The 25,170-nt window shown below is 39.7% G+C and overlaps 1 protein-coding gene across 1 annotated transcript in view; it reads left to right on the top strand.

Annotated features, from left to right (window-relative positions):
• LOC116653694 (vicilin-like seed storage protein At2g18540) overlaps positions 1-25,170 on the top strand; it is a gene marked incomplete at its 5' end in the record, with an annotated part of 196,122 nt that overhangs the window by 143,675 nt on the left and 27,277 nt on the right. The window contains 1 exon segment of the mRNA XM_032446017.1: positions 13,664-13,690. Within this exon segment, the coding sequence (XP_032301908.1) occupies positions 13,664-13,690 (27 nt within the window).

Below are 25,170 nucleotides of genomic sequence, written 5' to 3' on the forward strand. Positions count from 1 at the left end.
TCAGGCATAACAAAAATTTTCTGTGTCTGTGAACAGAAGCATTTTATTTTCCTCTAATTCTTAAACCTTTGGGAAGATATTCCATATCTCTCAACTTCAGTGCTTCAAGTGTGCACTCTGTGTATTGATCCCTTTTATCATTTTGATTGACCTAAGTAATATTTTTGCATGTCTAGCACCACTTGGCAATGATCGACATGTTTTGGTCTCCCATTCTTCTTAAAGAAGTCACAAAGTCTTTCAAACCATGAGATAGGAAAGGATGATTAGTAAATATGAAATTGTAAAGATATCCATGAGGTAAGATCTGTTAACATTAATTAGGGAAGTACTGCAGCATATACTACTTATTCCATTCCTTTTGTATCCACACTCAGAAGTCAGAAGAAGTAGTTTAGACAGTATCTACCATAATGTTTTCATTTGTTCTTAAGTAAAAAAACCAAAACCAATAATACAGAAATTTGCCATGTGTGCATTTGATAGAGAGTAATGAATGTTTTCTTCCCTAATGACTTGGACACTGTCAAGTTTCCATTCTATAAATTCTCTTACTCTCATATGCTGTGTGTTGCTCCACCGAGTTAGGATGGACTTGCAGTATTGAGGGGTATGTGTGCACTGGCTGCTGCAGGAACAGAAAAGAGGCACTGTGTGTGCATCTCTGCAAGTTCAGCACAGCTGTGTTCAGTATAGAGAATCATAAAAGGATTTGTTTTGTCTGCAAAATGTTGTCATGCTGTGTACAATCGTGCCACTGGGTAACCACACCTCCAGCAAAATGGCTGTAGGCTGTGCTTTTATTTGAGGATCAATCAGAGTTGATATTGTGTTGCAGATTTTGCAAACCATATTTTGCAGGACTGGGGGAAGATTATGAAATTGCCTAGAAAGGATATGCTTGAAGTAAACAGTGCAATAGACTTGAGTTATATGCATTAATAGAAATACTTAACTGATGGAAAAGACCTCAGCATTGTGTAATAGCAGTGATAAGTTACATTCCAAGATCCCAAGGCGTGTTACGGTCATTAATTAACTAGGAACAATAACTTCCTTTGATGACAAGTAGTGTTTCCCCCTAATGAGGCACAAAGGATTAGATGCCTATCTAAAAGCAAAAACATACTGTTCTTAAAAGATATTTTCAAAAGTGCCTGTTTTGTTTGTTGGATTTTTTTTCCCTCCATTCCTTCTTCAGTTTCATTTACAGGTGTGTTGCATTTTCTTGTTTTCACGTTTACTTAAGTGTATCCTTCCTTAAATGTGGTCTTTCACTGCTTTGTTGATAGCAGAAGAGTAAACAAGGCAGAAAAGTATTCTTTCAGTGTGAATAAAAGTTCTGTATAATGTTTCAATGAAAAACTGGGAGCAGACACTTGTAAGTGGTGAATTGTCATTGAAAACCATATTTTTCTCTACCCATAAAAATTGTTGCAAATATATATATATATAATAATTACTAGTGTTTAACTTCTTTTAGTCTTAAGGAAGGATATCAACTAAAGTGGAAGAAGATGGTGTAATGTAAAACAAACAAAAAACCCAACCAACTGACTAAGTTCTGCTTGGGAAGGGAATAAACAGATAATGTTCTTTCTCTCTGTATAACCATTATGCTGACTTATGTCCCATGGGGTGGGCGTCAAGCTTATACTTCTTTCTGTGCAACTTGAAGTTTAGCTAAGCAAAAAAAATATTGTATATTGGTTGTAAGTGTTCAGCCTCCAGGATAATGCAGGTTGGTCTCACAAACAGGAAGAGGTCAGCACAGTGCCGCTGAAGTTTCCCATTCGCCCCTCTCTACAGAGGACAGATAGTTGTTGTGATTTACTTATTTTTAATAGCCCTTCATGGATTGCTAAAGGAATGCTGCAGCTGAAGAAAGCCACTGACTGCAGTAATGCCATGAATCAATATGCCAGACTGGTTCCTTCTCTTTGCAGGAAAGAAAAAAATAATGCAATCAGTAAGTTGTTCTGGTTTGGGCTGGATAAAACAACGTCTGCTCTTGGGGCTTGTAAAGTTTGGAAGCTTCTTTAATATGGCCTGCTTGAAAATCTGTTTTCTCAAATCATGTCCAAATACTCCCTGTGAGCTCCCAGTCCCACCCTTTAGTCCAGTGCTGAGCCCTGCACCGTTATGCAATGCTTCTTGTGAAAACTGCCCACATGCTGTTCCTAGCAGACATCAACCTGGATGTCAGAGGGCCAGGGCAATGTTGCTTTTTACGTCATTGCTGCTGTTTGTGAACTAAACCCTCTGAAAATTGCCTGTTCTGTGGGGGATTCCTATGAAGGGGTCTTTTCATTGCTTTTGGCTAGTTTTTGTTTTCCATCAGAGCTTGACTGATTGAGAATTGGAGTTTATGAAAACTGGCAATTGCAATGTGTTGGCCTTAAAAAGGGACTTCTTTGCTGAACAGGCTGATGCCAACTGACTTGTTCCTCAGAGCCAGTCCCCACCTTTTCTGCTTGTAGCAACAGAAAGGAAAGGTTATTCCTGGTAAGTAATCAACAGAGTGGTGGCTGACCTTACAAAGCTGAGTGGGTGAAAATGCTGTTCACACAATAGCAGCCAGCCAAGATAGATGCTGCAGCAATGTTGCTGTGCTATTTTGGATACCTGAACTGTATTTTTAAGAGCAGTCACTGATATCTCTTGAGACAGACTCATCTGTGAGCAACATCTACTTTATGTTGGCAGTAGATCTTAGGAAGCACTTCTCAGTGTGTTTTTCCATTTCTACCTTTGCTTTCCACATCTCAGATCTTTCCTATTTCTTGTGCTGAGTGCCTGCTCTATTTGCTGATTATAAATGGCCCTCCTTTGTGTCTCTACTTACAGAGGAAAAACAAGTGACGTACTAGACTCATTGAGTAATCCATCTCATGTCATATTGCTGTTAAACTAACAGAGAAATTGAATTTGGAAATGCTAGTTACTAACTATTGATGTGCATAGTTAACATAATAAAAACAAAGACCAAAATACTCCTACTCCATAAAAGCAAACAGAATTCAGCTTTCTTCTGTCAACAAGAAATATGCAAGGCCTACTTTGAAAGTACTACCTCTTGTTTTATTCTTTTGGTCCATGACATCAAAGGCGGATGTTGGTGGCATGGCAGTCCCACCAGTGTTCCATTACATTTTGCTGCCATGAAGCAAATGGCAGCAGAAGGGCAGTCTGACAGAATGGAGTCTGACACAGAAGTGCGTTTGAAGCAAAGGTGTGTGTCATTAAATTCCTCCATGTGGAAGAAATAGCACCCACTGACATTTATCAATGCTTGCTGAACATTTCTGGGGAACAAACGGTGGATGTGAGCCCAGTGAGGAGGTAGGTGGTGCATTTCAGTATGATGGCATTGCGAAAGACAAACCATGTTCTGGATGGCCACGCAGATTTTTATGAGCACGGCTTTCTATCAAAAAATGCATAGCTTATGGTGGCAACTGTCTTGAAAAGTAGTGTTTTGTAGCGGAGAGTCTATCAAATAGTATTATTGTGTTCTTTGTATCTGTTGTAGCTTCCATGAAAACAGGAGGCACTACTTTCCCAGTGTCTTACATAGTTGACTGCAACTTTGAGAGGAAGTCTAGTCTGGGTCAAAGCTGAGGTGCAGGAGGTGCTGATGTTACAAGCTTTTATATATTAATTATATTAATATTATATTAATTATATTGCATGGTCAACCCTTTTGAAAGCTGTTTATAGTGAAGCAGGTAGTTTATCTAGGTCTTAAACACCCCTGTTCACCAGGGAACTGAATTGGTAAGTGATCCCTTCTGCGGAGAAGTAGTACTGTCTCCTCTCCTCTTGATATGGACTCCTCATTTTTAGACTCCTCAACATCTTTAAGTTGAAAAATACTATAAGGATTGAGAAAGTTACATTTATTGCTATAAGACAAAGTCAGTTGAGAAGCCTTGAACTTGAGAAGCCTTCTAATTAAAATGTTTTTTTCTATCTTCCTCTAGTCTAATGCTGTTTTCAACAGTATCTGCATGCTGCTTTTCAAGACACTAGTTTGTCCAGATGAAAGTATTTAAATTACGTTAGTGGGGAAATCAGTAAGAGTACAGTCCTATTAACAATTTAGATGTTTTTACTGTGAGTGCATCATCTCTTTGCCTCACAGCATGTTGCCAATCACACTTAACTGATATTCTGAGGCATAGCATAGTATCACAGAATGATTTGGGCTGTAAGAGGTCTCGGGTCCCTGATCCAAGCTGTACAAAGCAGTCCAAGCTCTGAGCTCAGACCATGCTGCTCAAGGCCTTATCCTGTTGGGTCCTGAGAGTTTGTAAACACAGAGACAGCGCAGCCTTTCTGGGCTGCCTGCCTCACCTCCTGACTGCCCCACATTAAGAAATTCTTCTTTACAACCAATTTGAAACACTCTGTTTTCCATTCATGTCTGTTGTCTCTTGACAGCCATGAAGAGTCTGGCTTCATTTCTTGGATGCCCTCCCTGGATGCAGCCTAAAGCCATGTTATCCCTAGGCTGAATCATCTCAGCTCTCTCAGACTCTCCTCACAGGTCAGCTGCCGCAGGTCACAGCCACCCTGGTAGCCATCTGCTGAGCTTGTGATAGTTTGTCCACAACATTCTTGTACCCAGGGTCAAAAATTGTACACGTGGCATTCCAGTTGTGGTCTAAGAAGTTCTGAGTAGAGGTGACAATCGCTTGCTTTCCACAGTTTACTGGCCATTCCCCAGTTGATGCAGCCGGGAGACTACTGGCTTTCTATATCTGTTTCAGACTCAGGAAAAACTGCTTGGAATCAGCTCATGTCTCCTGTGTTGCGAGGGTTCCCTGTACACTACTTGCCTCCTGCTTCTCCATCCCCTAAGTCCTGTGCCTAAACTGGAATTCAAGTTCAGTGAGTTTGGGTATCAGTTCTTGACTCCTGGACTGTAAATGTAAACATGAAATAAATCTATGAGTCACTAGTCTTCATTTTTTCAGATGAATATTGTAATTGATAGGGCTTCTTTGAATGCTGTAGAAGTGATTTGATGTTTTCCAGTAACTGCAGTGAAATCTGTATAGAACTGTGGCTTTTAAATTAATCTATACATGACTTGTATTTTCTCACAATTTTTTTTAATGACTAGTGGAAGCATTTAAATCTCTCTCTCTTTTTTTAAATAAAGGCCTCTGATATTTGTATGATTGATGATAAGGTAAAGACAGCTGTAAGACATTAATTTTCTGGTTATGTGTCTATTGCAGCTGAAATTATTGTGCTGATGTAGGAAATCAGACACATGTTGAAGAAGCAGAGCATTCCATAGCAATTTTGTGATGCAGTGGAGCAGTGGTGCAAATGTCTTTCCTGCTCTGAAGGAGTGAATTGTTTTGTCCAGTAGTGAAATAACTGTCTTACACTGTCAGTATCCCCTCTTGGTCTTTTGCAGGTCAGTTTCTGATGTGAATTCATACATAGGCTTTGGGGGCAGTAAGTTTTTCCTTTCCTCTATTTTAAAGGATACTTTAAACAATATTTTTGTACCTATATTTGTTCCACCATACCCTTATCAATCATTGAAGGGCATCGTTCCATTCTGAGATGACCATAATCTTACTGCAATGTCTTTGCACCTTCGTCTCTTTGCCTATGTTTTAGAATGCCTGTTAATTTATTTTTCCATTACATGGAGAAATAGTTGTTAAAGATGAGCGTACCCTCCCCCCATCACCACCTACACACGCTTACCTTCTATAACATGTGGCATGTTGTCACAGCTTTGCTCAAGACTCCAAGTGCCATAGCAGGTTACAACTGATGATGTGTTATTCCTGTTGTGCTTGTTAGAGATAACAGAATCATAGAATGGTTTAAGTTGAATGGGACCTTAGTGATCATCTAGTTGTAATCCCCTGCTGTGGACAGGGTTGACACTCACTGGATCAGGTTGCCCCAGGCCCCATCTACCTTGGCCTTGAATTCTTCCAGGGATGGGGCATCCACAGCTTTCCTGGGCAGCCTGTGCCAGTGCCTCACCACTGATAAACCGTTTCTTTTAGAAAAGTTAACAGAAATAATGATTTCAGAGTCAGCAAGTTCATGTAGAAGTTCCAAAGCACTTAGAAGAAAAACTTGAGCAGTTAAAGACTTGTGTTTGCTTGATTACCTTTGAGCAAAATTTGAGTACTTATAGGGCAGAAGTGTAATTGGAGATGATGTCCAAGAAGCCCAACTCACATTCTTGTTACTTTCATCTCAGAAACAGACATTTTCCCCCTCTGCCCCATTTAATCAAGCAGTGCACGATCTGCAGGGGCACACCCGTCTTGAGTTTTAATTCCAAGACTTTTACGAGTGCTTAAGTCCATGTTGTTCTCTCCTCCAAGCTCTTTGTTGTTTAGTTAAGAGCATGAGGAAGATCTGAACTTCAGAGCAGTCTTCTTGCTTCCTCACCTCCTATGTAGGCAAACCACTAGAGCCATTTTATGGCTATCTGAGCCTTGCATTGTGTACCCGTGTGTAATTCTGGTGCTGAATGTATAGCTGTGACAGATGCTGAGCAAGAAAATTAGCTTTCTTTTGAAAGCTTGGTTATGCATGTTCAAAGGCACTCAAATTTGTGGGTATGCAGTTCCAAGTCAGGGAGGCTGTCATGGTTTAGGCTGGTCTCCATCTTGCCACACCAATGGAAAAAAAGCAATGTAAGTAGACTTTAAATACTGTGATGTTAATCCCTTGTTTTGATCAGTAGTTGGTAATTCTGTTTGAATCCTTGAAGTGTGTACTACTGAATGCTGTGCCTCACGAACAGCTGATTTATTTTTGAGTAATAGTGATGCCAGTGATTTATCTATTTGTTGACATGCTGAAAGTATTTTTTCTAGTAAGTAGCAAACTACTTTAACAAGCTTCTTTGTGGCTTATTTTCTAGTGTATTTTTCCTCTTGTACTCTGATTTCAAGGGGGAAGGGAAGACTTCAAGGCTCTGCTTGGCTTCAGGAACAAAAGCGCATCTTGCACAGTTGTGTGCTACTCCCAGATTGCAATATATGTCTTCATCTGATCTCTGTCTACTTGACTTAATTAAAACAGTGGAATGTTTGTTCAGTAGATTAGAACATTTCAGGGAGTTATTTAAATTAGTAAGTACTCTGCTTACTGTCATTAAATGTCTTTCCCCTATTCATTCTCCCCTATTCCTTGCAATACGTAGCAGTGAGTGATATATGACTGTAAAATAATAACAGTTAGGTCAAAAGTGGTTGACAGCAAAACCTTTAAATGAATGCTGAACCTCCTCATCATTCATTTGGAAGGTTCAGTGTGTGGGGTTTTGCTTTGTCTTAGAGAAAGCGCTTTCTAATTAAAAATACTGTTGGTTTTACTTTTTTTGTTGTTTTATTTTACATGCAGTTTTCATTCTGTTCCTATTTTCAATAAGAGGAGGTGATTGTATGTCCTTTGCCTCTTTCCCTTGTGGCAGTGCTGCCAATGTCTGGACCAGCAAGTAGTGGTCATGCTGAGGTGCCATAGCAAATATCAAGCGTAGGGCAGCTGTGCCATGGACTCTTCTAGTCACCTGGTTTGCCAGGCACAGTTCTGCTTCTCTTAAGTTCTACCTGTTTTGGGGATAACGTTCACGTCTCTAAATACCAGCACTGAGAGAAATTTTCAGTCTTCAAGTTACCATTGAACTGGTATTATTTGCCTGTCCTTCTGAATTGTTATTCTCTTTTAAAGAGCTTAAAGACTTTGGCTTAAGGAAGGTTGTGGCTCCTCTTTCTTTCGTCAGTAACTTTGGATCCAGAAACAAACATAACAATTGCTTCAGAGAGGAAATTCATGTAAGCTGGAATGATACAAGCAGTTCCCCCCTCACCAGCTGTGTATCTGCTTTATTTAGTTAGCTTCAGTTCTCCTGGCTATCATGAGAATATTTGCTTAAGCTTTTGGCTTCAGGATGTTTGTAGGCTCTTGTAAGATCAAGGTCTCTGTGGTGTGCTTGTGCTGCAGGGCACAAATGTTTTGTTGAGGTGTCTGTTGTGGCACTGACTGAGGGAATTCGTTTCACTTTATTTCAGCCATCATGAAGTTGTAGCTTGTCTAAAAACGCCTTTCAGTTTACTAGGAGCAATTGAGGCAGACTCAGTAATGCAAAAATATTTAATCAGGCCATTCACTTTTCATAGTATGTCTGAATTTCAGTACGTTTTTTCCATCCTGTTTGTATGAAGTGCTCAGTAAAGGTTTGTATTTTTCCATTTCTCATATTTAATACTGCAGCTATGAAATCTGTGGTTTTTTGAAGATGAGTGGCTTGATGGCTTTTGTTGTTGTTGTTTTGTTGCTTTGTTGTTTTTTTTTTGTTTGTTTGTTTGTTTTTTTACCTGTCCCTTTAGGGGATCCAACTGTTCTACATCAGTGAAAGCAAAGCATCATTTAATGTCTTCTGATCACCACCTGAATATCAAGTGCAAAGGGAAAAGCGATGCATCACTTTATTTCATGCTTTTAGTTGTTCTTTTAACTTTATTAATTGATTTTTCATGAGAAAAAAGCTCAGACCAGGAGGGCTTTCTGCATGCCCTAAGCAATCTTTTGTGTCAAGATGTTATTAATAAGCTTATGGCAATCCTTGCTGCTTACATAACATGGAGGGCCCGGTGACCAAATATGTAAGACTTCTACCATTCGTTTCACACCTAGTGTCTTGAAATGGTTAATGGTTAATAAGCTGCCCATGTAGGAGAACTGTCTCCCCAAAATTCCACTATTGCTTTGTTGTATATATGAGAAACCGGGTGCAAGTAGTGTTTATCATGTGCTTCCCTATGGGAAATTTCTGTGGGATTTCTTCATTTAGCAACACACAGGGCAACAAGAAGGTGCACTGTGGAAAATGCACAGTGGTATATTATTGGAGGAATGGTATGTGCTATTTACACAAACCTGATTATGAGGAGTATAATTCAGGCTATTACTTTCTGATTTACTGAACTGGATGACTTCAGCATTCTTTCTACATCTCGACATATTTAACTAAAAGACACCTTACTCCATTTCTATTATTCATTTCCTAAAAGTGCAAAGAATTATCATTGCTTTTTAGGAAAGATGTGGTCTGGGTGTGGCTACTCTAGGCACTGGTAGAATCAGAGAGTCATAGAATCCTTAGAGTTGGAAGGGACCTTTAAAGGTCATCCAGTCCAACAGCCCTGCAGGGAATGGGAACACCTACAGCTAGATGAGGTTGCTCAGAGCCTGGTCTAGCCTGGCCTTAAATATCCCCAGGGATGGGGTATCCACTGCATCTCTGGGTAACCTGTTCCAGTGCCTCACCACCCTCACTGTAAAAGACTTCTTATTAATATCCAACCTAAATCCCTCTTTAAGTTTAAAACCATTTCCTCTTGTCTTGACACCACAGACCCTGATAATGGGTCTGTCTCCTTCTTTACTGTAGCTCCCCTTCAGATACTGAAAGAATGCATTGTAGTACTTCTCAAGAAATTGACATCAATGAGAGATGATACCAGGTAAATTTATGAGAATGAGAAGGGTGCAAAACTTTCTCCTTGCGCTTCAGCCTTGATTTTAACATAGCAGCTGACTGTTGCTAGAAAGGAAGGTGCTCTTCAATGCTCATTTAGCCTTCAAAAATCTGTCTCCATTTGAATGGCCAACCAGGTTTGGTCAATGAGCAATAAATATGGATGGCACACGTTTAAGGTGGCGGCCATATGGTTTGCTAATCTGAGCAAGAAGCATGAAGCAAGGATGGCCTTGTACCAGACCATTCAGGCAGCCAGTCACCATCAAAAAAGACTTCTGTCCTAAGTGTACGAAGGAGATTGCTCATATTTAAACAATGCCTTCATCTAGGGAAGATTTCTAAGGGTCTGTTTGGGGAATTATATGCAGGGCCCAAGAGGATAACAGACACTGAACAGTGAAGATCAATGCAGAAAATTCTGTATCTGTTAAGTGCTTTCAGCTGGCTCATTTTTTAGCTTTTCCTTATTCTGGATGTTGCACGCATTTGTGCTTTCATCTCTGTATTTCTCCTGCTCTCAGTATTTTCTGTGTACAGCTGTAAATGCTGGATAATACCACATTGTTTCCAGCGGCTTTATTTTCACTGAGGGTTTTCTTTTTTCTTGCTATGAACTGTGTTTCGAAACTACTTCACAAGGCTGTATAATACCATTCATGAATCTGAATAATTGGAGAGGGAAGGTATGGGGGAGGAGAGCTATACAGGTGTAGGTATACAGGAAGATTACTGCAGATAGCAGAAGCTGCAGAGGAGTTGGCTTATGTAGCAGAAGCAGTGAGGTTATCCGGAGAGCAGAGAAGGGAGCCAGCTTGAGATGAGTGCAAACTTGTAGCAGGGGGAATAGGAAGAGAGCAGATCTATGAAGTATGTTGGATGAAGTCCATAGGGAGCTTTACAAACCAAGAAAGATATTACTTATGCCGGGTCAGATTTCTTTCCATGCAGATGTTGTGTTAGCTCTTGCATTGTCATTATCTTGGATCTCTTTAGTGTGACTAATATTGCACAAATTTCAAATCTTATTTTTGTCTCTATGCATGCTCAAATGCTAACAGTAAAACTTGAAAAGCTTCCTCAATAGCTTGTCCTTCCGCTACCCCAAAATTAATCCCTGAAACATGAAACAGACTTTCTCTACTAGATTATAAAAGAACAAATAGGGGTAAATATACCATAATTTACAAAATAGAACTAGCTTGTGGGCTTTTGCAGTTCAGAGTACTGAACTGTGAAAAACTGAGGTGCTCCTTATATTCTGCTGTTTGATCAGAATGAGAAAAGTCATTTTTGAGCTTCCTTGCTGCTTATCTGCGATAGCTGCCTTAACTGTGCTGTGACTTAAAGGAAGTATAACTGGAAGAGGCTGAGAACCTGAGTAGATAAGTTCTTTAGTAATGCCTAGGAAATGCTTGCTCTGTAAAGAAACTCTATTCGTTTCAGTTTCCTTTGAAAAACTCACTCTGGTTCATTTTGTTTTATGTTCCATTCCTGTGTTTTTGTGACGTCACTTTCTCTCCTAGCAACAGCTTATTTGGGAAGTGGTTTTTGATGCTGTATGGTATTCAGACAGTGTGTATCCAGTGCCATGATCAAACCTGGCTTAGTGTAACTAGCCGGAGTTGCAAACATATGGTAATGACCATAAGGAATTGAACTAAAGCCTTGAGCTCTGGGCAGAGAATCTTTACAGAAGAGCAAGGATCTGTCAACAGAATTGTAGCCCATATGTAATTCCTGCAAATCTGTGAGCGGGAAATGCCAATACTTATTAGACCATGCACTAAATATTGTTGAACAGATGTTCTGAGAGCCTTTCATTCACAGTGCTGTTAGCAATGAATGAGGTATTATGCCCCCATTCTACATTTTTAAGTGAAGTGTAACGACACGTTTGAAAAGGAGAAATAGTGTAAAGCATGTCCTTCTGCCATTCACGTTCCAAGACAGGTTTTGTTCTGTGGTATCTAAAGTTAATTATGCACAAAATAAGTACTGAACAATACAGTCTCAAGTTGTATTGAATATGATATCGCACAGTTAAGCATGGTTGGTTGTAAATGAAATGTATATCTCTCATTGCAGAGAGAATTTTTCTGAAAAACCAGCTCCTGAGATCTAGCCTTGATTTCCTTGAAACTGTGTTGTGTTTGTTCTTAGCCTTCCTTCAAACATATGTGTTTAAATCCATGTCAAAGACTTCAGAAGGCTTAAGGGAAAATCAGGTGTGATATTCTGTGTCTTATTTTGAAAAATTCCTCTACTTCCTGTTCTTCTCAGTTTTCTTCTTGTTTTACACTAAAGTGAATTACTTGCTGGAGTTTCTTGTGTGTCTCTACTAATTATAGGAGAGTTCTGCTTGACTAGTTTAATCTAATGCAGTGCATATTCAGCAACTTATATGAAATAATCCCGCCTGAGATTCCTGTTAAAGGTCATATAGGAGGACTTTGTTTTTCTCTCAGGTCATGTGCAGACACAAGTGCACTGACAAAAGCCCAGGTGCATGCATCTAAGACTTCAGTCTGTTTGTACCTTTGAACTTAATGGTATACAAGTAAATTAATCACATGATGTGTGAGCTTCCTGGTCTCTCTCAACTATGATGGTCTGAGTCTAACAAAAGAAATAATGTTTAGATGGTGTGGTTTTTTTGTTTTGTTTTGTTTTGTTTCTTTTTCTTTTTTCTTTTTTTTTTTTTAAATGCAAACCTTTGAATTGGAAAAGAATGGAGAACATCATTCTTAATAATGACATCCAAACTTCCAGTCTCATTGGAGGCCTGTTCCCCCTTCATCAGTACGTTGTCCCGGTGAAGGGACAGAGTGCGCTTTCAGCAAATATGCTGATAATACAAAGCTGGGAGGAATGGCTGATATACCAGGAGAGCTGGGCAGAGAGAACCTGAGGAGATTCATCAAGGGTAAATGTAGTGTTCTGCACGTGAGGAGGAATAACCACATACATCAGTGCAGGTTAGGGACTGGTATGATGTAAAGGAGCTCTGCAGAGAAGGACCTGGGTGTCCTCCTGGATAATAGGTTGGTTGTGAGCCAGCAGTGTGCCCTTGTGGCCAATAAGACCAATGGTATCCTGGGGTGCATTAAAAAGAGCATGGCCAGCAGGTCAAGGGAGGTGATCCTTCCCTCTACTCTGTGCTGGTGAGGCCACATCTGGAGTATTGTGTCCAGTTCTGGGCTCCCCAGTTCAAGAAAGACAGGGAACTTCTGAAGAGAGTCCAGTAGAGGGCCACAGAGATGATTAGGGGCCTGGAGCATCTCCCTTTCAGGAAGGACTGAAGACTATTCAGCCTGGAGAAGACGGAACAAGGAGCAATGAGCACAAACTGTAACACTGGAAGTTTCCATCTGAACATGAGGAAAAGCTTCTTCACTTTGATGGTAACAGAGCACTGGAACAGGCTGCCCAGAAAGGTTGTGGAGTCTCCTCTGGAGATATTCAAAACCCTCCAGGACACTTTCTTGTGTAACCTACTCCAGGAGACCTGCTTCAGCATTGGGGTTGGACTAGGTGATTGCCAGACTTCCTTTCCAATCCTATGAACCATTTTGGCAGTTCTGTTATTTTGTGAAAAGTAAGAGAACTAGCATGGTTCAGTTCATTTCAGACATGGAATTAAAGAGGGCAGTACAAGAAATGTCAGACCAATCTGGTTAAAAAAAAATAATCGTAAAACCTTGCTTATTAAAAGAATTTGCCACTTGTGTTATGTTAAATTAGTAAAGATGAATAGAAAATATGCTAACCAAAATGATGTAAAGAGTTTGTTCTTTAGTACAAACTGCTCTTGGGTTAATTTGAAATGTTGTTTTTTGGCCTAAGGTGATTTCTGCTCCCTTACCTTCTTTTTTATTTTAACTCAGTCACCAAGCCAGAGAATTCAGTTACTCATTTTGCTATGCTTTCAAGCTCTTAACATGCTTATGTTAACCATATAATTGGGCACTTCAGAATGCTAAACAGATTAATTGATCATTAAAAATATCCCGTTCCACTAATAAATTACATAAAACCTAGAGCTCTATAGTAATGTACTGTTTTCTGAGACCACATTTCATGTGAAGTTGAGTGAACAATAGAAGCTGAGAGAAAATGCACTAAATGCAGAAAGAAAGGAGGAATCATGAGGACAGGGTTGCAGACTGTCAAATAACCATCTGGATCATTTTGCTTTCAATACCCAGTCATCTTCAAATCTTAGTTCTGGAAAGGACATATGGTGTTATTTGTTCCAATTCTTCCCTATCGTGGTCAAGCCATGTTATGCATTCCTCTTCATAAAACAAACAAGTTTCTAATTCTTGACTTACTAAAAACGTGTGGAACTCTGATGCCATTGTAAATGCTTTTAGTGTTTGGTTGAAGCTTTCCTTTATTCAAGTTTGCTTAATAATAATTTTTGATTAATCCTGATTAATCCTTTTCATCTATATGTAGTTAGTTCTTTGGTGGGAGGCTATTTGTTAAATTTCACTAGTTTGTTCTATGACAAATTACTATAGCTTTGTCTGTTTGATATTATTTCAGACTAATTGCCCTTTTTCTTTCTTTCTTTCTTTCTTTCTTTCTTTCTTTCTTTCTTTCTTTCTTTCTTTCTTTCTTTCTTTCTTTCTTTCTTTCTTTCNTTTCTTTCTTTCTTTCTTTCTTTCTTTCTTTCTTTCTTTCTTTCTTTCTTTCTTTCTTTCTTTCTTTCTTTCTTTCTTTCTTTCTTTCTTCTTTTTTTAATCTGTTTTATGTTCATTCCTTTGCAAATTTAATGGAAAGAATGTCTCAAGGCAAGGGGAAAATATGTCAAATAGCAAGAGTACTGGAGTATGCATTCTCAGATTATGGCACTGGTGGTCCCAGAAGTGACTAACAGCCTTTTGCATTTGTTTTGATAAAACCATTCAAAAATCAGCCCTGCTCTAAAATCACACCAAAAAATGGAAGTTGACCATGTTGTCCTTGAAATGCAAGAACGTGCTGGTGTGGATTTCGGCAGCTTGCCTCTCTGTCTTGATTCTCCAGCTGAGCCCCTGGCAGCCTCTTGTAGCAGGAGCAATCCGGTGCCAGACTCTGGAGTCCCCAGAGTGTCAAAGCCTTGAAGATTGAATTTAAACAACAACAAACCAAGTAGCTGTAACAAAGAGGGATTGAAAATCTTCCATGAGAGTTTTCAAATGGCTCACATACTGGTCCACGTGTGCTGTAGGTGAAACTGGGAACTTTGAACTTTAGAGCACTGCTACCACTGCCTATAAAGCGGGCTGATGATAAAGCTGCATGGCCTTTTTGTGCTGCCCAAGATGACTGAACTTGATGTGGAGATGTGGAACTATAGTTCAGAAACAGATTTATTGTTAAATATCTGCTGTTGTTAAGGAAGAATGTTTTCCTACAGTCCACAGACAAAGATGATAAAAAATCATATCTATCATGCCAATGATGATAGTGGTTTGTGTCTGTTCCCTGGCTCAGAGTTAAATGACACTGAATGTAACATACATTTTGCTGATTACTTCTTAGCAACTTCACTGATAATTTTTAGGTTCCTCCTAGATCCATAGGTTGGTTCATGGGACTTTCTTCAGAAAGCATTTCACTTCTGTTCAACAGCGCCAGACTTTAGTTCATTCCTCTAAACCCCACTGGAGTTCACTTTTATTTTTTCCTTTCAGTAAAATTGCTACTTAATCTAATGTAAGATTGCTATATTGCGTGCTGGCTTTTGTCCTAGGACAAACCTCAGCCCTTTTTATAGATTCAAGTTATTGATTAAATAAGCAGTTGTTTTGCTATCCATCTATCTCCATTCTCAACATTTTGGTTTGAAATTACTGGGTTGTTTTTTTGTTTTTTTTCAGCTGAACTTTAAGGAATTTGCAAAAGGTAGCAAATGCATTTGATCTTGATCTGTGTGTTTCAAAGTGATCTCCTAAAGGAATGGAGAAGTAGATCATCTATGATCCAAGGATGAAAAACTACCTGAGAGTCCTAGAGGTATCTCATTCTGCAGGCCTACCATTCTCTCTGTCTCTCTCTTTCTCTCTCTCTTCTTTATTATTTTTTAAATCCCTTACCCTGCATCAGATCATTCAATTTAAAAGGTGTGTATCGTCTCCTATCTCTGTTCCTGTAGCAGTGTGGATAAGGTACACCGCTTAAAGTTGTTAACAGTGTGTTGGTACGAACTCAATGGTTTTAAGACCTCTTGTGATACCTTACCTTGTGTGAAGAATCCTTCCAAAAGTCATTCATTTCCCATGGTTGCGTGTCTGACTTACAGCCATGTGTTTTCAAAAATGAGGAAAAGAAAAATGAGGTGACCCATTTTTGAGGTCTGTGGCCTGAAATTTGGGAATATTTGAACTGAGCCCAATAATGTGAGCCTTAAGCCTGTAGCCAGTGCTTTCTTCCATGAGTTTAACACAGGAAAATACATAATCATTATTTTATGAGCTGCCTGTGCGGTTCTGATATAGCTTTTTATAGTGGAAAGTAAGTTGTTCGTTTCACCAGAGTCCAGGATGGGCTCTACGTAATGTCATATTTGCGTGCACCTTCTGGTGTATTTCTTAGTGTATCTTCTCAAATTAGCAACTGCTGCTCTGGTGTGTAAACGCAGTAGTTCATTTCACAAAGTAATGATGTGTGCCTACATACTAGAGAACAGAACTGAGCTCAGACTTGGCATCAAGCCCTGATTTTTGTCACTTGCATTGTGTTTTTTTTCCCCCCCTTCATCTCCATCCTGTCTTCCAGGCACTTCATCCAGTGGTGCTTCTGGGTTCCCCTGTTTTGGAACTACTGGATCACCTGATTTTTGTTGGCTTATGTGCAATCTTTGCAGTTCCAAGTAAATACTGAGATGATTTCTGCTCTAGCGTTTGTTGTTCCTGAGAGGTGTGTGTGGGGGGAGAATTGTAAAACAGAAAATGGATTGTTTTTACTGATGTTCTCTAGAACTCTTAATAATTTCTAGGCTTTAATTTGGGTCCAAATGTGAGCACATCTTGTATTTATTTTTTTGGCTAGCAGGGCAAAGTGTGTGTTTGGAAAAGGACTCATATTACACAGAGGCTGCTTGGACTGCTGGCTTCAGCAGATGGAACTGCTTAGCAGATACTCACCCCTGCTCTGAGTTCCTCCTTAAAAGGTTTTTGCATACTAATGGCCAGTATTTAGATAGTGATGTTTTAAATCTCCTGTGTAAAGCTGAGAAATAATACAGCAGATATCATAATCTGTATAGTCTTTCTCCACCCTTCTGCAGTGATGTTGATTATAAAACCAAAAAGCTATTCATTGATAAAATCTTTTGCGAGCAAGGGTCATTTGTCCATTTCCTGAGCCGTGCATAAATCTATTGAGAATACTGTTTTTCTCAGGAACAATTCTTCCTTTCTGTAATCTCTGTTCTATTTTCCATATGCTGTCCCTGGATTATTTCCAGGAAAAAATAAAATAAAATCAGGGGGGAGGGAAAAACCCCAAACACTACAAAACCCCCAACCAAACCAAACCCACCCAAACTTACCCCAGATTCAGTACTTTCTAGCATCGGTTCTTAGGCTTCTATGTGTTTTAATATGGGGTGACTGCCAAGCTCTTTTCAAACACTCTGTTCCAGTTTCTTCTCGATGTAAGCAGCCTCAGACTTGAAGCTGCTTTGGAGTCCATGTACTTGATCAAGAATAGCTGAATTTGGACCTCGCTTTTTTTGTGACCTACAGCTCAGCATGGAAACACATATTTTAGCCATTTAGTGGAGTTTTGCAAATGAATGCAGATTTGCTTCTGTCACCAGGTTTATTTGAATTAAATTACATTACAAGAAAATGAATAGTACTTCTGTCTGGTACTTTATCGTCTTACGATAACAAAACACTCAAAAACCCTCAGATTCTCAAGTTTTTGTTAGAATTACTGTACTTGAAAGTGACTTGCTGGGAAACGGTGGAGCGTGGCTGGAATCTTATTATATGCAAAGCTGGCATTCTGATTGCGCCACTGCCAGCAGGATAGTCAGCCCAGAATCTGAGAAAGAGAAGTGCTGGGGAGATAAGTCATGTTTAGAGGAATGGGAGGACTCTGAGAGACAGGATATGACACAGAGGCCATGGGAAAAAGTAAAAACTCCACATTTGCCACGATCCCAGATGCTGATGTTCCTCTTTCAAACCAAAGGGATGTAGGTCTTGGTGGGGTGGGTGCAGTGAGGAGGCTGTGTAGGTAGGCGTGGGGCAGCTATGGGGAGCAGCTGGCGTTTGGGGTCATTCTGTGATGCAATCACATGTGTGCTGTCAGTATATGGTCTGCACTTAGTATGTGAGAAATGGTACTGGAATACAAATCTGTATTATTATTGTTTGGCAAAGGCAGATGCTTGTAGACGCTGGGACAATCACAAAAATGAGTAATTTTATGCTTAGGGAAGATTTGGGCCTGGAACAAAACACTGGGGATCTAAGGAGGAGCCCTTACTGTTGCTAATAAATATCCACTTAGGCAGATTTGTCACTCAAGTTTCTGAAAGTTTTGTGGCTCGATGAAAAGAACATTCTTTTATTTCTTGAGCAGCTGTTCTCCTAAATGGGTGCAGCTGTACCAAAAGGTCCATTGACACCAATTGCTTACTGATTTGTGTGCGTTGGTTGCAGGGGGTAAGCGCAGTCAATCCAAGCAGAGCATTTTTTACTGGGAAAAGAGGCAATCTTAGAAAATCGAGGTCTGAGGTTTGTTACATCGGAGCAAGCACAACTTTACTGTGAAAGCTTTTGAGGGATATGGAAGTTGGTTAGTTTTCAGATAGCTGAAACACAGATTTGCTGGAGCTATCTGTGTTTATTCCAGTGAGGGCATGACCTTCCACATGCAGCATGGAAGTAATTTGAAAGATTTCCTATGGCAAGAACAACGCTGTACATACGTAATGAGGGTTTTTTTTTTTGTTTTTTTTTTTTGTTAGAAGTATGTGAAAACAGAAGCTGCTAACTTTCAGGCAATTCAGGGCTGATTTTTTTTTCCTTATTCTCATTCCAAAGGGTTTTGGGGAAAATGGAATGGAATGCTGTTTGGTATTTTCAAAAGGGAGTGTGTGCATGTCTGTTTTGGAGGCTTTTTTTTCCCCTCCCTAACAATCCTCTTCTAAACAGAGAACTTCCTAAATTCACGCCATTGGGAAAAATAAGGTTTTAATCTTGGCTCTGCTGATGATTTGCTGATTCACCTTGGAAAAGTCATTCTGTCTTCCTGTTGAAGGGATAAATTCCTTAATTGCCTACAAAATATATTAAAAACATAAGGGAAGTATTTCAGTGGGTTGTTGTTGTTCCCCTAGACCTCACTTTTGAAAAGTTGTGCAATTGCTTTTTTGTTGTTTATGTTTTAATAGGTGTGCTATTCACCTTTAGATTTAATCTATTTAATTCCTGTTTGGTGTAAAATACATGAAATGCCTTTGTGCTGTACTAGGACTTGGCAAGCCAATTGATTAATATAGGTTATAAATTCAGTCCCAGTGTAAACTACTGAAATCAACTGGAACTGCTTTTACTTCTTATAGGACGTAGGAGATACCACTGTGGTTCAGTGGGTAGAAAACAGGAGAAGCTTATCCAGATGACTCTGTTTTCCTTTCAACAGTTAGTGCTTAACTTATCTAAAATTCCCAGGAATTACTTGTTTGTTTATTTAAATTCTCCCAAGGATTATAAATTGCTGGAAATTTTGAGGCATGTTTGCTTTCAAGTTGCATTCATAATAAGGTGGAGACTTTTATATTTATATATATATACACCATTGCTGTTAAAATTATTCAGTATATGTAGGACTTTTTGCAGTGTATTTTATGTATTTCCACTGTCATTGCAAGTCTGTCTACTAGTTTTCTTTCACTCCTGTTCCTACGGTAGACACAAATACTCTTTCTCCTTTTTACCCAAAGAGAACCCACTCCAGAGACAGGCAAATGGCTCTGCAAATTCACAACAACTCTTCTCTGATAAACAGTTTCCAAAAACATTAGATGCTATTGTTACCAACAGTGTGTTCATGGGCATGCCTTATCTGTTTTGTGATATCTCATGTTTTAATGAGTAAAGTGGAGCATTTGGAAGGCAGGGTTTTTAAATTAATATGCTATGCCAATTGAGAGAATAATGTGCTCTTTTAACACTTTCATGGACATCCCAGTATGTTTTGGGTTGTTGCTGTCTACACTGGTTCCTGTTTTATAACAGGTAAAGTGGAATGACACCTACTTTTGAATAACATATAGTAAGTGTATGCTAAGAAAATAAGTAATACAGTAGCATTGGTAAATGTGAATGATTAGAACATATACTTCCAAAGGTACTGTAGTGTTGAGATTCATACCAAAATCTATAGACAGTGGATACAAATATTTTAGTAGTGTTCATGGAGATGATACTTTTTGCTTTTGGAAAACTATTGTAGAACACACAGTGCTGTGTGCTATTTATTATTTTATGGTTTCTGTATTTTATACTTGTTCGGATACTAGGGACCATTTAAATTCAAATTAAATAAATCTGTTTTGGGAAGACCTGAAGTTCTTCTGTAAGCTCATGGAATGGTACGTATCTTAATAAAAAATGTCCATTTTAAGGGCAATGCTTTTGTTTCACAGAATCCAAGAATTATAGGGGTTGGAAGGGACCTCCAGAGATCATCGAGTCCAACCCCCCTGCCAAAACAGGTTCCCTAGCAGGTCCCACAGGTAGGCGTCCAGGCAGGTCTTGAATATCTCCAGAGAAGGAGACTCCACAACCCCCCTGGGCAGCCTGTTCCAGTGCTCTGTCACCCTCACCGTAAAGAAGTTCTTGCGCACATTTGTGTGGAACTTCCTATGCTCCAATTTCTGGCCATTTCCTCTTGTCCTGTCTCCATACACTGCTGAAAAGAGCCTGGCCTCCCCACTTTGACCCCACACCTCAGATATTTATAGACCTGGATCAGGTCCCCTCTCAGTCTCCTTTTCTCAAGGCTAAACAGACCCAGTTCCCTAAGTCTCTCCTCACAGGGGAGATGCTCCAGGCCCTTCACCATCTTAGTGGCCCTTTGCTGGACTCTTTCCCAGAGATCCCTGTCTTTTTTGTACTGGGGAGCCCAGAACTGGGCACAGTACTCCAGATGAGGCCTTACCAGGGCAGAGTAGAGGTAGTATCATCATTGTAGTATTCATAGACTATTCTTGTTAAATTGGATCCTATGATTTATATCTAGTTTTGCAACACTGGCTATAACTGCCACAGTTTTGGGTCTCACCATATGCAAGAGCTTTTGCTTGCAACCCTTTTTGCTGCCATAAGAAATGACTGGAACAGATGTCCTCCTTCAGCTGCTTTCCTTATCCTCTCTCTCCATTTTTCCTTTCCATTATTATAAAGCATCTATTTTGGTATTTACATTTTTTTTTTCTATTTAGTTCTGCGCCTGTTCTTCTGGGTATTTATCTTTGTACCACAATTTCACCCCAAACTTTCAATAATTATTTTGAGTCCCAGTAGACGTTATTTAGAGATGACTGTCTGAAGTCTATGTGAGCAATGAAGCATATTTTAGTGTTTTTTTGTGTGTGTTTTTCTTTCTTCACTTTGCTTTATATTGAACAGCTGGGCCTGATGCCTTGGTGGTCCTTTACAGGTTTTTTATTTTTTAGATCCACTGACAGCAGGGAGTTATTTATTTGTGGATGATAGCCTCCTCATTTTAGTTGGGCAGCAGCTTCCACACTCTTAACTTCATGTATGGGTATGTTACACAGGTAAATTTATGTAAAAGCAGAACAAGCTTAGTTTATTGCATGAGTCTGCCTTTCTATATGTGCATAGCATTGTCTGGCGCTTAGGTTCTGCATTTGTTCCTGCCCTTTATTGTGAGAATGGGTGTCACTTGGTTGCTTCTGTTCTTGGCCCTGTCTCAATGAAGTAGTGCACAGGAGGGCATGGGGTTTGTTTTCACAGAAGGAAACAAGGAAGGCTCCAGGCTCTGAGGGTATGCTGCCTTAAAATGTTCTTGCTGTCCCGTCTGCAGCTGGGATAGAGTAGTTAATGTGAAATACATTACATAGCAAAAAACAACAACCAAACCCTAAAATTACTAAGAAAAGAAAATGACTTATAATTGAATTCTGTAAGCCAATAATAGCTTCAGTGCTTTACAACTGTTTTAATTCACCCATCTTGACTACAAATCAATTTCAGCCACTGGTAAACTTGAAGGCTGTGGAAACTAACTGAATTGTGGGTTAGCTAAAAGCTGTGATATGAGGAGAAGCTTTTCAGCCTGCTGCTGTTTGAAATGTAAAATATTCATGAATTTTCAGTTGTTGGATCACCAAGCAGACCCATGTCATAAATGCTGCTATCATTGTAGCAATATTTGAGGCAGAAAGCTAAGTTGAAAGCTTTTAATTTAGAAGATAAAAGAGCAGGATTCTATGGGCAGCACCCCTGTGCTAGCTGTAGGTGGGCTTAAAAAACCCTACAATACCAGCCCCCACCCAACCCCTTCAATAGCTTCTATCGCCATGCATCTGTTTATTTCTAATGGCTCTTTTAAATGACAGCTTCATAAACTGGAGTATCCAAAACAAAGGCCATGAAGTTTACTTTGGCCACCTCAAGTAAATTTTCCAAATCTAAACATCAGCAGTGCTTTTCATAAATCAGTCCAATGACGTCATCTTTCCAATTAGTGAGCTCTTATTTGTGTTCTGGCCTAAAAAGCTATTTGACCAGTTAACATTTTAAGGCTTTGTAGTAGTCCAGACTTCTCACCAGCAACAGTTCCAAGTAATGTGCTTGAAGTGGGAACACATTTATCAATAATTGCCACCTTTAAAGTGCAGATAGCAGACAGTGATTAATTTTCATCCCTCTTTATTGCCTACTAGGAACAACAAGCATTGTCTGCAGACTTTGAAATTGCTCATAATATGTTTTTCACTTTTTGTTGTTTAGGGATGCAGGTGTCTATAATTGAATAAGTATTAACTGTGCTTCTGGGAGACTGAAAAGAACAAAAATATACTAGGGAGGTTGTGTTTCCAGGAAAGGTAAATTGAGGTAGTGGTAGAGCTGGAAGTGAACCACCTGCCAGCCTAGGTGTGCTTGTGTTTTAGTTCCCACAACATGCTGAACTTTGGAAAAGGTTCATCTTCAAATCATTCTACCTCTGCCTCCCTTTCCCATGAGCAAGTTGTGGGGATCAAACCCCTGCTGATAGGGAAGCTACCTGTAGTGATGGGGGGAATGGCTCGTTTACAGCCTATCTGTTTCTGTAGGTGGAAATGCTTCCTCTGCATGACATGGAAGCAAGAAATAGGTTCACTCTGATAAGGTTTTAGCAAAATCTACCAACTGCCAAGAAACAGTCAAGCTGAGCAACAGTGTTCTTTCTTTTAATCGCACCTTCCTCTCCCTGTGTGGAAATAACAATAAGGGCTGACATGAGTTGAAAAAAGCCAGGAAATGTAGAGCTGAGGCTTAACTCTATCCTTAGCTTACCCTAGCAACCCGTGTAGGCATTGCAACACAGATGCTGTGTAAGGTCACACGCTGGCAATCCTGAAGTGTCAACTGTGATTTAATCCCTCTAAAGAGAAACCAAAAATTATCTTAAACACACAAACTGTTCCATATGTGTACATATGATGTATGGTTTTGTTTATGCTAATGAAGAGAAATTGAACCAGTGAGTGCTTACGTTCTTGGCTTGAAATGTACAAATGCTCAAAATCCAGCTCTGTGAATCACTTTCTTTCACTGTCCTTTGAAACAACCTGAGCTTGGTTCTCTTCTTAAGATTTCTACATGCCGTGGTCTTTCTCTGAACCTGCTACTTCTCTGTGGATACTTCCTCTGTGTCAACTTCTTGAGAGCTCATAATTCTCCCATTTCTACTAGACAGTCCTTTTTCCATTATTTCTTTCCCTCATCTTATTTCTGAGAAAATATAGAAGTCATGCAGCCATTGGCTTGCAGCAGAGGTTAAAGATGAGACATCAGAAGATGCTGAAGTCTGAATGCAATTCTAAGGTAGGCAGTGCTGCAAGATACCTGCATGAAAATATAATCAAATATACCAGTGAGATTCTTTCTTTATTGTGTGATGTACATTCAACCAAGTGAGCAGGTAATTGGAGACAGAGGGTTGGGCATTATATCCAATACTGAAACTGTTGAGTAGAGTGGGATGGGACCTTCTTCAGTGTAAATCAAAACAAATTCTGGTAGACTTGAGAAAGAAAGAGGGCCATGCTTGAGCTGGAGATGTCTAGTCAGTCTTCTTGTAGAGACTGCTGTGCAGTGTCTCTCTGAAATAAGATTTTTTGCCTTACCTTCTAAATCATAGAATCATGGAATCATAGAATCATAGAATGACTTGGGTTGGAAGGGACCTCAAGGATCATCAAGTTCAAACCCGCCCTCCTGTAGGCAGGGCTATCAGCCTCCGTATCTGGTACTAAACCAGGCTGCTCAGGGCCCCACCCAGCTGGGCCTTGATCACTTCCAGGGATGGGGCATCCACAACCTCTCTGGACATCCTGTTCCATAGGAAAATAGGGTTGTGCTTTCAGTTATGACCAGATGGGCTTAGTGAGGTTTGATGGTTTTTTTTGTTTTATGTTGTTGACTATGTGTCAAAAAGTTTTTTTCACCATAACTTTTGTAGTCAGTTGGATGAGTTCCTTTTTCTACAGCATGAGATACGTGGATTTATGTGGGAGTTATCAGTTTAATGGGGCTGTTTTGGCTAGTTTGTCAAGAACATTCCTTGTAGGGATAGTGGAGAATCCAAAATGAAGCTTATTTGAATGCATTTCCAAACGTCCAAATGATGTTAAAGATTTATGTTCCTGAGGTATCTTACAGACTTGATGCATATATTAATTCAGCGAATATAGTTTATATCAGAGTGTTATGCCACATCTCTCTTCTGAATGGTGCTTTTGTTAGATGTTGCATGAGACAATTTCCAGTTTGCTAAAATCCCTGAGATATGCTGTTTTGGAAGTATTAGTTTGGTTATTTTGGTCATTAAAGAGAATCTAAATTTCTTGCACAGCTTACCGATGATTACTTGGCTGCAAAGGTTAACACCTAGTCATCTTGAGAGAGGGTTGGATGTGTGGAGCACTTGCTGACAGCCTAGTAGCAGCCAATCATTGTCTGAAGCACACGACTGAGTAATTTCTGAAGTGTGTTAAATCCAGAAAGCTGAGGCTGCATGTTTCCTTGAGTGGCTGAAATACTGGATTCATACATTATCTGGTAGCTATAGCAGATAGCAGGTTTATCAGCTACACTGTTGAGGATTCTGTCTGACGATGCCCTTATCTCTCTAGTGCTACCGGTTCCAGAGCAAGTACCTTTTTCACCGTTTAAGCAGTGGCTTCTCACATGTCTGAAGCAGAGGCCTTCTCCTCTCACTGGGGTCACTTAAGCATGCCAAAATCAGCATGTGGTGGGAGCAGAGTTTGGGTATTTCAGGTTTGCTCTGTGCAAGTATAAGGAGGCAGCAAGAGGAAACTGTACCTCTGGGGACCAGTATTAAACATGTTTCAAGGGGAATTTTTACATGTTAAATCAAAGCCTTGAAAAGAA

Source organism: Coturnix japonica, chromosome 1 (assembly GCF_001577835.2).
Source record: "Coturnix japonica isolate 7356 chromosome 1, Coturnix japonica 2.1, whole genome shotgun sequence".
Lineage (NCBI taxonomy): Eukaryota > Metazoa > Chordata > Aves > Galliformes > Phasianidae > Coturnix > Coturnix japonica.